Consider the following 12,286-nt stretch of genomic DNA (forward strand, 5'->3'; position numbering starts at 1 on the left):
AAATCGTTTATTACAGACTTGCCCATCCTGCGGAGTAACAGTTCCTGATTAACATGCAACGGGGGACAAGTTATTATTATAAGTAAGCTGTCATAACATTGCTGAGCCCCCAGATGCTACATGCCCCCCCTGTGACCTAGCAGTTGGCACCTCTTTATTTTGAGCTATAGCTCAGTGTAGCGAAGGCGCTAGCCTCATGGCCTGTGGGCTCAGCATTACAAATACATCCCAGTGTGGGTACAACTTTGATGGGGGTGATGAAAGTGTGTCACCAGGCAGATGTAGACTTGAGAAGTCCTCAAAAAAAGCTTCTCTGGAAGTGTACAAAGACAGGTAACTTTGTTCACCTGGGAGTCCCAGGCATATAAGTTGACTGTGGTAGTGCGTGTGTGTGTGTGTGTGGGTGAGAGAGAGAGGGAGAGGGAGAACGTGTGGTTTATCAGGCTGCACCTTACCTCCCCACAACCCTCCCATGGGCTATCATACCCCGTTTGTTGGTATGTGTGAATTGTGTCCGGATATAAGTGTGTGTGGTAACCTTCAAAAAGTGGTCTCAACCGCTTAATGAAAAGGAGCTGTGCTGAGCCTCAGAGCGCACCAGTGTCAGGTCTTGTACCCTTTCAGCTCTAGGGACAGAGGGAGCAAGGCAAAAAAAAAAAAAGAAAAAAAATGCAACAGAGAAAGAGAGACGGGGGCCCCAGACATCCCACTGTGGAACTGCTCTGAAACAGCTCCTGTAAAATTGATGATGTGTCCAATTATATGTGTCCATGGACTGGAGAAAGTTGAGGGCTGCAGAGGACAGGGTGCCACTGGAATTGTTTGGCCATTTTTGCTGTGTTGTCCTGAGCTATGCTGAGCTGACATGCGCAGGTTACCATATTCACATTTTACATAAAATTGTCGGCACCTAGTTGAGCCTGTTCTTCAGATCATCTCACAATAAAACGGTAAAATAAATGAACATTCTCCTGTCACCACAAGCAACCTCGCAATAAACGAGTGCAAAGGATGACAAAAGAGTTATCCCTTATGTTCTTTATTTAAGAAAAGGAAAACTGAGATTGAAGATAAGCGCATGAGTTTCCCCCACATTCCGGGAATCTGACTTACAATGTACTGCATGTTCTCTCTTACTATGCAGTGTCTGCTCTGGAGAAAAGGTGACGCAAGTACAGAGACCACTGTCTGTGTGTTTTTGATTAGGCTTGCATTCAACACCCACTACAAAGACAACAGCCCCTTTTTTATTTATTTATTTTAGCCTAACTGATATATAATACAATATAGGCAACCTCTTAAACCTCAAGCCACTTCCAAATTATTGCACTTATTGAAATCAAATTAAATAAAACCACAGATTATCTTATTGCAGGCCTAATGAACTAACAATGCACTGATGCAAGTCCATATAATATGCTAATTAATAAAATAATATAATTGGAAATATGGCACAGCTTTTAGTCCTATTTGATCTACGCTATGTTTCTCTTTAGGCCTATGGAATTGTCAATTTCCCTAAATTAAAGGGCTTCTCCAAAAGGGAATGTGACTGGCCCACAAAAACATACTAATGTTAGAAACCTGGCAACCCAGTGGGCAAGTGTGAAAGAGGGGTAGTTTTAATATTCTCCCCTGCAGCGCCCCAACTCAGAGCTACGCACCTGTGTGGCACGAGTCAGAAAACGAGTATCTTGTCTCACATAGTTTTTGTTTTGGCTGAAGGATGTAGATGCATGACTTACATGGGAATATGACCAGCTTATCACCCTTAACTGACCAACAAAGTGGTGGAGAGATAAAATAGAACTGAACTGTGCTATGTGAAGGTTTTATGCAGAAGAATTCCTAATCCAGACATTATCTTTCCCCTCGATCTAATTTATGCCTTCAACTTTCCTACACTAATTCTTATCTACAGTTAACATTAGAGGAATGAGTTAAATTAAGGCTCTCTAGTGCTGGTGTGAGTGTAATGTAATGGAGTAATGGGCTTGTTAAATGGACCTTTGGGGATGTGGATCTTTAGCAAGTGAGTCAGAGCAAGGCCTCTGCGCCAGGGTCATTTAAATTGTTAATAGCTGTTTAAACAGGAGGGGAATATTTTACACACTAACGAGCAACAAGTCAGGAGCATTAACAGGAAATTATCTCTCTCCTCCTCTTATTTTGGTCAACTGTAATTTTTCCATCTTGAGAGGATGCCACTTTTTCCAATACCCCACATTTTCTAATTGTACTATTCTTGGTCCTATATATTCAACTTGATGAGATTATTGTGCAGTTAAGTATATTATAAACTTTAATGATGCCTAATATGTTGACATTACACAAGTCAGAATCTTACCAACCTACATGGAATCATTAGCTCAGCGATTAACAGCAAATTCAAACTTTAGCATGAGCTAAGACAATATCACCGGTGGGACCAATTCACTGTAAGATTTTACAAGTGCTGGCAATTTTGGGATGGAAAGCATGTCTACAGTTCATTGAGCATGTCGTGATCGTGAAATGCCTGCCACATTAGGGGAGTAGACTGTTATTTGAGAGGCCATCTTTCATTACGCTCTACATTAGCTTTGTTGTTTTTAAACTCAATATTTTGCCCCATTGGCCGCTCAGCAAGAACTTCCCCTTCCAGATGACTAATGAAGTTTACACAGATCACTGGAAAGCAGGGCTTAAATAAGATGGATGGAAATGTAGATACATGCCAGCGAGTGAGAAATGGAAGGGGAAGATGCAAGACACGCGATAGGAGAGAGTAGTTGGGAAGCCCAACCTCACCCTCCACACCCAGCTACCATGCGCTCCTTTGGGAGGTGTTGTGTACACTGCTAATGGTTCAGTGAGGTGGAGGCAACCCAGGGAGATATGATGAGAGATTTTGGAAGAGTGGGGAGAGATCTTAATAGGAGCAACCATTTCTGGGCCCACAGCTAAGGGAAATGTTTATCTTTGGGCACCTCAGACATGCTGTGCTGAAACTAGAATCTCTGTTTTTGTTTTTTTCCAGGCAGCTCATGGGACTCTTCTGTGGATTGCAATGTGCAGATAATAATGCAGATTTTACAATAACACACAATGGCCCAGTATGGACATCCATTGAAAGCGTACCTATTGAGCAGATATGCTGTCTCCAGTGTCATTATGTGATTCTTTTTCCTGCAATAGCATGTCATGATTTTTAGTAGCTAGAATTTCCTTGCTGTGTTGCAGAATAGTCGTTTACTATATGCAGTTGTTTCTGCTTCGGTGTATGTGCCATGTTCTCTAAAAAGTCTAGCAAGGTCTCTCTCTCGATCAAGGTTGTGCAGACTCAAAGTATTTGAAAACAGTAGCTGTCTTGTTTAGTAAGGTTAATAGAAATTGAGGTGATTTGAACAAATCAGCTATGTGTAAAGAAATTCATCTTTTCTTCATTTTTCCTTAGTGACTGCTTACATTTGTCAAGGGCAACTGCTTGCTAGGGTTAGTGGTTACATCCCCTTGGTATAGATAGCGTATAATAGTGGAGTTCTGTATTGGATAGAGCACTCCTGGAAACCTTGATGCTGTATCGTTCTTCAGATAGCGCCGGCACTATACCCTCTACAGCACCCTGGAATGGACAGAAACCTGAATCCACTGTGGTTCTTTTCTTGCCCAGTGAAAGGTAGCTCACTGCTGAGGCTGGTTTTCTTTTCCTTTCCCTTTGTGCATTTATACACCTCTCTGTTACTTAAAGTTGACCATTCAAGACCCAGGATTCTCTTGCAAAGCATGCCTTAACAGAATGTGTGTAATACTCTCTTGGTACTTTTGCGATATAAGATATCATTGGTGGTCTTTTCTCCTACTACCTCATCCATCTTGTCATGCATTGCAAGCCTTTCCAATAACGCACTTGCCATCAAAAAAATAAATAAAAAAAAACTCTGCTGGTGCAGTGTTTGTCACACTCATTTATTTAAAAAAAGCCACATCCCTGACAGAGATGGATAGATGTGCTTATTTGTCTCTTTAACAGAAGATTTCCGCTACAACTCCCTTCCTGTTTATCCCTTGTTCTCTTTCAATGGGGATAGGGGAGGGCTTGTATTATTATGGTTATTAATACCTGCACTCAGTCTTTTAATCTGCCCTATTTGTCACATGTGACTGTCTGACTGCACTGTTTAATCTGGGTATCCTTCAATCTGTCTCGTCCCAGATTAGAAATTAATGAAGGCAGGAAGAGACACATTTGAGTCAGTTATAGGCGAGGGGGGTAGAAGGGAAGGGATGAATGGGAGATGAACGTCGCTCATTCGACAGTGCTTTCTCTTTTTTCTACTTCTCCCTGATCCCCTCTCTCTGTCTCTGTATGTCTCTCTCTCTCTCTCTCTCTCTCTCTCTCTCTCTCTCTCTCTCTCTCTATCTTTCTCTCCATCTCTCTCTCCCTCTCTCCTCTCTTGTTCAGCTGCCAGATGTAGCCCATTTTTGCGCCGCTCCCCCCAAACAGGCGCTCAGCACGTGGGCCCTTTGGTGTGCGGCACCTGTGTAGTGTAATACAGTCAGCAACTGCGTTGTTTACTCCGGATTTGTTTGGTGCGCTTGAAAGCCTGTCTTTGATCCACGCAAAGATTCTTCACTTCTTTTTCTTTTTTTCCTGATTCTTCCTCTGCCTCCCTCATTTTTAAACGCTAATGCTGTAGCAATATGGTTACATTGATGGCAGCAGTGGGTTTTTTTGGGTAGGGAGGGGCTTATTTGGTTTATCTTTTTGCTTTCTTTTCTCGTCCCTAACCCAAGGGACCAGGAAAATGACAGTGACCACTGACGAGCTTGTCAGGCGCCTTGTTGGGGATGTTTTATAACCACGCGTTAATGTGTTTACATCTACAACTGACGAGAGGCATTTAAAAAAGAATGGCTTAATGAATATTGCATTGGCTTATTGGACCCCACTGGCAGGGTGGATGCTGGGATATTGTTGCCTAGAACTTCCTGGCTATCTACTGCTGCTTTCTAAGATATCTTTCTAAGACAATCGGTGTCACTACATACAGAATATTGCATGCTCACTGTATATAGAATGCATGCTAAGACTGACCAGGTGAATCCAGGAGAAAGATATGATCCCTTATTCATTTCACATTAATTCTACCTCTGCCATGAAGATGTAGTTGAAGGGAAGGAGACAGCTTATAGGAGGATTTTTAAGACTTGATACTACAGAAGGCATTCTTAGTATTGTGTACACAGTATATGGAATAGATGGGACATACAATAGAGCTGTTTACAAGTAGACAAGTGAAGTCATCTCCCATTCTTCTTTGACTCATTGGTTCATGTCCTTGGATGGATTTTTCCTCCTTACTTTGTCAGCGGTGGACATTTCTCTTCCTCATACTGTGTGTGTTTTCTGATTCTTTCACAGAACAAGTGGGTCAAGAGATTCTTGCTAACCTACACACTGACCGGGAGAAGATCCAGAGAGCCAGAGAAAGGGTGAGTACACACACACACACACACACACACACACACACACACATATATTCTAACAAGTGTTTGCAAGACCGTTGGATGAAGGACCAGCACAAGACATTGATGACACAAAGGCTTTACAGTTGGTTAGCAACATTGACAACATTCACCACTCTCCTCATGAAAGCGTTGCGTGTTTCAGGCTCTGATGCCATCCGTGTGTGATGTCAGATTAGCTAAGTAAACACACAAATGCAGGTCTACACACACAAACATACCACACACACTGCTTGTACATGCTTACAGCATAGACATACAGTACATTCAAAGGTCTCTGTCAGTAGTATTGTCCTGACTAGATACAGTATGTATCATGTTGCTACAGTCAGTGTTAACACTGTATTTAATTCAAAAGTGTGACCAATCGTAGTGCCATTTTCACAGCTTATTATGTTTATTTTGTTTCATTGGAGGTTAAATGTAGACTGACCCTACTTTGGCATGTTGCATATAGTAAATTCTTGGAATTCGGCCCTTCATGCCTATGCAACGCGCTTGGGGCCACATACTGCTCTCTGGCACACAGTGTGCGTCTTTCTGTGAGATTCTGCGAAAAGACTTCTTCCTTTCACCTGAATGGAGTCAGCTTGGCCAGCTGCCATCTTTCCTCGTCCCCCCCCTCCCCACCTTACCTCTCCATACTCCTCTCCACCCTCCCTCTTTCCTTCCCACTTTCCCTCAGAGAGTCCCCCAATCCTGAGCAGTGCCCCTCCTTACATCCAGCCAGCCAAACAGACAGACAGACAGGTAGGCAGAGACAGAAGGGACCGAGCACAGTAAGGGGGCCCGGCCCTGACGGCCCCCTCAACGCAGAATGCTTAAAGATCACAACATGGCAGTGGGCCTCGCGCAGGCAATTTCAAAGGAAATCAAACATCTCCTTTCAAAAAGGTCCATGGTGTCTGCTGAGAGTACCTGCTCTCTCTATATTTTGCTTTCTCTCTCTCTCTCTCTCTCTCTCTCTCTCTCTCTCTCTCTCTCTCCCTTCTTCCCGTGAGTCTTCTTTGCTAAACCCCCCTCACCCCCCTCCCACACACACACACACACACACACACACACACACACACACACACACATACCCACACACGCACGCAGAGCTTTAAAGGCAGTTTGTGGGGCTAAAGGAAAGTGAGAAAGAAGAAGAAAACCAAGATGTGAAGACACAGGATGGAAGGGTCGGTTAACGGCTCTTTTGCATGAAAGAGATTGAAGATGAAGGAGTTTGAGGGGCATAGTTTTAGCATAAATGCCAACACACAAGCACACGCACACACACACACAAAACACCCCCATACTCAGCAGGAGGTGTGGCCTTTTGTTTTGCTTTTATGGTACAAATAGAAGTCAATAGCAGGCTTCAGCACTGGGTCAAAGCAGCATGCTCCGAACACTCGACCCCTGACTGGATTATAGAATCTGACTTGACCATCCTTCATTCTAGCTTACAATACTTTATCACCCCCCTCAAAAAAGAAAGACATATTATTCATTGTTCACGTTTCATCTTCAAGAATGAAAGCTTTCCTGTGACTCTTTGCTGAATGCCCTCTTTTGGCTGTTAGAGATTGAAGGGACATGAATTAGAGACTGACATTGTGGACTCATAACAATAATATATAATAGTTTATCTAAGACGAATGTGGCCTTAAAAGTAACCCAGGATCAGAATCATAGTGACCTTTGCCACATTTTCCATTTCTCTCTTTGGAGTTGTACACTGTGGTTAAAAAGGTGGTAGAAATGCTTCTCTCATTTTCTGCATACAGGGGACAGAAATGACTTTTCACTAATAGAGACTGAACTGTCTTAGGGTGTAGTAAAAAATCCGCTTAAAATTCAGTGGTATTCCATTTTAAGATGGCAAGAGATTTGGTGAGGGGCTGTAGGGGAGAGAGGAATGGAGAGAAGGAATGATTCAGAGAGAGATGTATTTTAGGCGAAAGTGGGAAGTGTCTAGGGGACAGATCTGTGGGTAGAGGCAGACATCAGGCAACTGCAGGACTTGTTGTCTTTGCCAGAGGGCCCAAACCCCAGGCCCCCCACCTCCCACCCCATACCACATGCATCCTTGGCTCTGGCAACCGGCATCACACCGACCCTGGCTGCCAGAGGGAAGGAAGGAAGGATGGAAGAAGAGGAAGAAAGTAGTAGTGAAGGAGAGAGGGGGAGAGGAAAAGGGGGGGAAAGGACTGCGAGATGAACCATATTAAGCAGCGAATAGAGAGTGATGCTGGAACCTTGGAGAAGAGAGGAAGGGTGGAAGAAGAGACGTGCAGAGGGAAAGTGAGAAATAAAAGACTAGAATAGGGGGATGAAAACCATGAGAAATGTGGGAACATACTGAGTGAGGGTGACTTTATTGGAAATGCAGTTATTATTTCAGAGAGAGTGGGAGAGGGACGACTCCCTGCTGACTCTAGAGAGAAGCTCTCTGTGAAGACTCATCCCTGCACCCCCCACCACCCACTGGAAATGTGACTACAGGTAGACGTTAGTGGCAGCTCACTCAGTGCGGTGTCAGCATTTTTATACAGACACACGCACACACACCTTGTTGGCAACATCTTTCTGCCGATTCCTTTCCCTCTGAAAGTCCCAGCACCTGAAAAGAGAATGGAAAGAAAACATTTCTGTGACCCCTGGAAAAAAAAACAGAGAGAAGTGAAAGAGAGAAGATGGAGAAAGTAAAAAGGAAAATAGCTGAGGCAATTAGCCCTGAATAGCTGTGATCATTATTTCAAGTGCGCCTTCAAGGCCTACCTGTGCTTTCTACGTTAAGTCAGAAGTAAAGAGCCCTATTTCCTCTCCTCCCTAGACCCCTCTAATGTTTCCTCTGCAGCAGGATGAGCTGAAAGGTCACTAGAGTGATATGTCTTTCTAAGTGGGCGAGTGGGAATCTGCCATTGACTATGTTCCACAGTTTCTCTGCTTTTCTACCTGTCACATTAGCCGAAACGGCTCCCAACAGCTCTGCTTTATAGACTTCTGATAAATGGTGAAACTAACATGTGTTTTGTGCATGGTGGAGCTATTTGCATCTTTCTAAATCCATCAGCTCTTCAAAAAGCCCTACAAGTGTGTTTGGGAGAGGGGGATTGGGGGTTGTCTTAGGCCAGTAACCTGAAGGTAACGAAGCAAGCTTGTGACCGTAAGATTTCTGGTTTGACTTTCCAAACCAGCTTGGAAAATTTGGGTGGAATAACTGAACAAGAAATGTTCACCTGTCCCTTCCTCAACAACTACCACTTAAGCATCATTGAGCAAATCACTTCACCCTTAACTGCTCTAGTGGAGTTGCTCCGTGGCCAACAGTATAAGGCTATGCTTGTACTGGGCAGCTGCCACAGTTATGATACTAATAATTGTAATGACTTAATTTTAATAGCACTTTGCCAGCATTTGAATTGGTGTTTTCCTGTAAAAAGTGTGTCTATATGTACAACTACCCCTGCCATTAATCCTCCAGGCTGATGCTGTAATAAGAATGTAATGTGTTCTTAGTCAACTTGCTTGGTTTAATAGTGTTTGCTTCCCTCTCCAGCTCCTCTTGCCCTAAGGCCTATTGCACAAACTCTGTATTGAGAATTAATGGCATAATAATGTGAAATGGTGGATCAAAAGTTGATTTTTTTAACAACTTAATGCATTTTTTTAGTCGATGTTCAAGTTGTCATAGAAGACGTGACATTGTTTTTTCTCTTTAATTTTGACACGCTGTTTCTCTGTAGACTGCGTGTTCAATAACCTTGAGAGTTGTATCACCATGGAAACTTAAACCTGTCTTTCACCGTTTCTGTCCTTCCCACAGCTGAGAGAAACGGACGCCAACTTGGGCAAGAGTTCTCGCATCCTTACCGGCATGCTGAGAAGGTAAGAGGCAGGTAGGGACCCAGTTTCTACTGCACCTCTATGAATGTGGTGTGCTTCACCTGTGCTGTGAGCTTTGCTTTGAGTCACTTTTTATTTTTATTTTTTTAATGCAATGGCCATTCATTCATTTACCCTGCCCAAATTCAGTTTCATTTCACAACCAAGACAGAGACATGAAACAAAAACTCAAATGCTCGGGGGAAAAAACAAATTCATAACAAGCACACACCTAGCTGCGGTCACCGAGAGGCCGAGTCTTCACCCCCCACCAGTCTTAACATACATTGTTTACATATCCAACCATCCCATTCCATCTATGGTTAGTCCTTAACACTGGGTCACTGCTTACCACAAAGAAGTGGTTTTCAGGCATTTTTATGCCAAGGCACACACGTGAAAAAAAAAAAAAAAAAGAAGAAGAAAAGAAAAACAACACCACAGCACATCTCAGGTTAAAGTGTGATTTTAAGCTCATGAAATAAAATGAATGTAATGAAGTAAACTTTGTTTGAAAAGGTAGTAATTCATTTTTATTGACTTTCATCTGAGCAAAATTTAAACTATTTGAGCGCTCCTGAAGCTTTTCCACAGAGGATATCCACCCAAACATTTACTGTCCTCAAGGGTGGAAAGTAACTAAGTAACTTTTTTTTCAGGACTCTACTTAAGTGCATTTGTGCTTTACTTTAGTGTTGTGATTTTATGCAACCCTTTTCAAGTGTTTCATAAGTGTTTTAACGTATTTTACTGATGCATCTACATTTCAAAGGAAATATTCTACTTGATACTCCACTGCAATTATCCAGAACCTGCAGTCACTAGTTACCTTCAAGAAAAACCTTTTACTTGAATGGAATTTTTTTTGGTTGACACTTATCAGAGAACTACTCTACCAAGGTGCTGTGATTAGATAAAGAATTTTGGTACTTGTTCCACAACTGAGGTCATGTTTTCTTTGTCACATCTTCTTTTTTTTTTATTCTAATGAGTTGTATATTGTGATGATTTGACACTTCTGTCAGGACAACACACATGGTATGAATGCCTGTACTGTTTGTGTAACACCTGTTTATTTTACAAGCAATGCTATCGCTGCTTTGTTCCTGGGTGGACTGGGGAGAGAGTCCAGCATAGCATGCTTTACAAAAAGGGCTTGAAAAGACAAGCGTGTACTATACACACTAACTCTCCATTCTTTTCTTCTCCTTGCCTTTGTTTTTCACAAAATGGACTTACTGTACCACCCATAGACAACTTGCACTCTCTCTCTTTTTCCCCCTTGCTTGCTTTCTCCCTAGTTCATGCACAAGGAAGCCCCACCAGGCACACAAATACACTTACACACACACACACACACACACACACACACACACACACACCGTAATGTCTTGTCACATCTCCATTTCATAAAGTGCCTGTGTGCCTATCCCTGAACCGTGACGCCACGGTTTTGTTTCTCTCTCCCTCTTTCTTTTTTTTTTTCTCCCCGTCGCCCACTGTGGATTTTGATTAAGAGTAATATGTAAATGACACCAACTAAATGTAAAATCCTGGGGCCAGGAAGGAAGTGCCAATTGAAATAGATGCTTCAGTGCCCGTAGACAATTTGGAGGGCGGCTCACGGGGCGGCCGGCAGTTACTAGAGAGAGAAGGCCTGGGCAGGGCTGTTACGCCGACTGTAACCAATATTTCTGCATATGTCTCCATTTTGTCAAGTCTGATTATGGGAGGGGAGGGGAGGGGGGGGGGGGTCAACTCTCCTGGCATGTCACCCAAAGCTGTCCAGAAATCATTCATCATTCCCCCCCTCCTTCCTTCTCCTCTTCCCTCCTCCCCCTCTGGTGCCGAAGTAAATAACACACACTTATTTCAATATTATCATATTAATGTTAAAGTTCAGCTGTCACCTAATGGGAAGACTTAATCAGACGTAGCATTTTAAGAGGCGAGCTGCCACTCCCGCCCACTCGCCAGCCCCCTCCCCGACGCGCCTTACCTCCTCTGGTTAGCGCCCCGCTCAAATCAGGATTTATGAGGGCTTTCCAAAGCGGGGGCCCGGCTGCGAGCCTCTTCCGCTGCCGCCCGCCTTTCTGCTTGACGGGAGCACCACTACATACCCCCCCCCCCCCCTTCCCCACCCCACCCCCCTCCCCTCTTTCTTCCTTTCCTTTACAAAAACAATATTTTTTTCTCCCCGTTTATTCAGTGTTTGAATAAAAGAAAGTGTGTTTTGTTGTAAGGTTGTGGGGTTGGGGCGTCAACTCTGAAGTCATTTATAACCAGGGACAGAGGACTGAGACACAAAAGTGAGTTGCAGGATGGTTCCATGATTACACCCCTCCTTCCCCTCACCCCTCCCCATCGCCCTCCCCCTGTTTGGCAATTCTTCCTCATTTCCCCATTCATTTCATTATTTGCTCCCCTGGTTTTCATGCCTTTGATTAATAGTACATTTGTGTACGATGTCAGGGCAATTGTAGTTTGTTTTTACTGTTTGTTTTCTTGGGGGGGGGGGGGGGGGGGGGTAAGGTACTTTGTTATTCTCCACTTGTTTGTCTCAACTGTCTGTAGTGTATTGCTTTAAGTCTACCAGCAGTGTGCGAAAAACGTATAGTATTATGTGCAAATGAGGGAGCAAGGTAAATCTCTCCTGCTGTGTATTGTAACCTCAGCGCTTACGGACACAAAGCAGAGATGGGCACAAATACTCATTCACCCCCAGGTTAATGGACCGCTCATCTTTTATTTTTGGAAAAACTCACCGTGCCTGAACTGAAGAGAGGCTTTTTTATTTGAATGTATCAAGTAAAGCCAAACTGGAAGACAAATGTTTTATTTTTGCCCAAGCCAAGAGCATTTGGGGAATTGAATTATATCAATAATACAAAGAGAAAGATTTTATTTT

At 43.3% G+C, this 12,286-nt stretch overlaps 1 protein-coding gene across 2 annotated transcripts in view; it reads left to right on the forward strand.

The window, feature by feature from the left end:
• vti1a (vesicle transport through interaction with t-SNAREs 1A) overlaps positions 1 to 12,286 on the forward strand; it is a 126,167-nt gene that overhangs the window by 76,253 nt on the left and 37,628 nt on the right. The window contains exons 6-7 of one of the 2 annotated variants that reach the window (XM_071914797.2): positions 5,405 to 5,475; positions 9,320 to 9,381. In XM_071914797.2, the coding sequence (XP_071770898.1) occupies positions 5,405 to 5,475; positions 9,320 to 9,381 (133 nt within the window). Of the gene's footprint in view, positions 1 to 5,404; positions 5,476 to 9,319; positions 9,393 to 12,286 lie in introns of both variants that reach the window. The other variant, XM_071914799.2, reaches the window with a different exon arrangement.

This window comes from Centroberyx gerrardi, chromosome 20, assembly GCF_048128805.1.
Source record: "Centroberyx gerrardi isolate f3 chromosome 20, fCenGer3.hap1.cur.20231027, whole genome shotgun sequence".
NCBI classification, from domain to species: Eukaryota; Metazoa; Chordata; class Actinopteri; order Beryciformes; family Berycidae; genus Centroberyx; species Centroberyx gerrardi.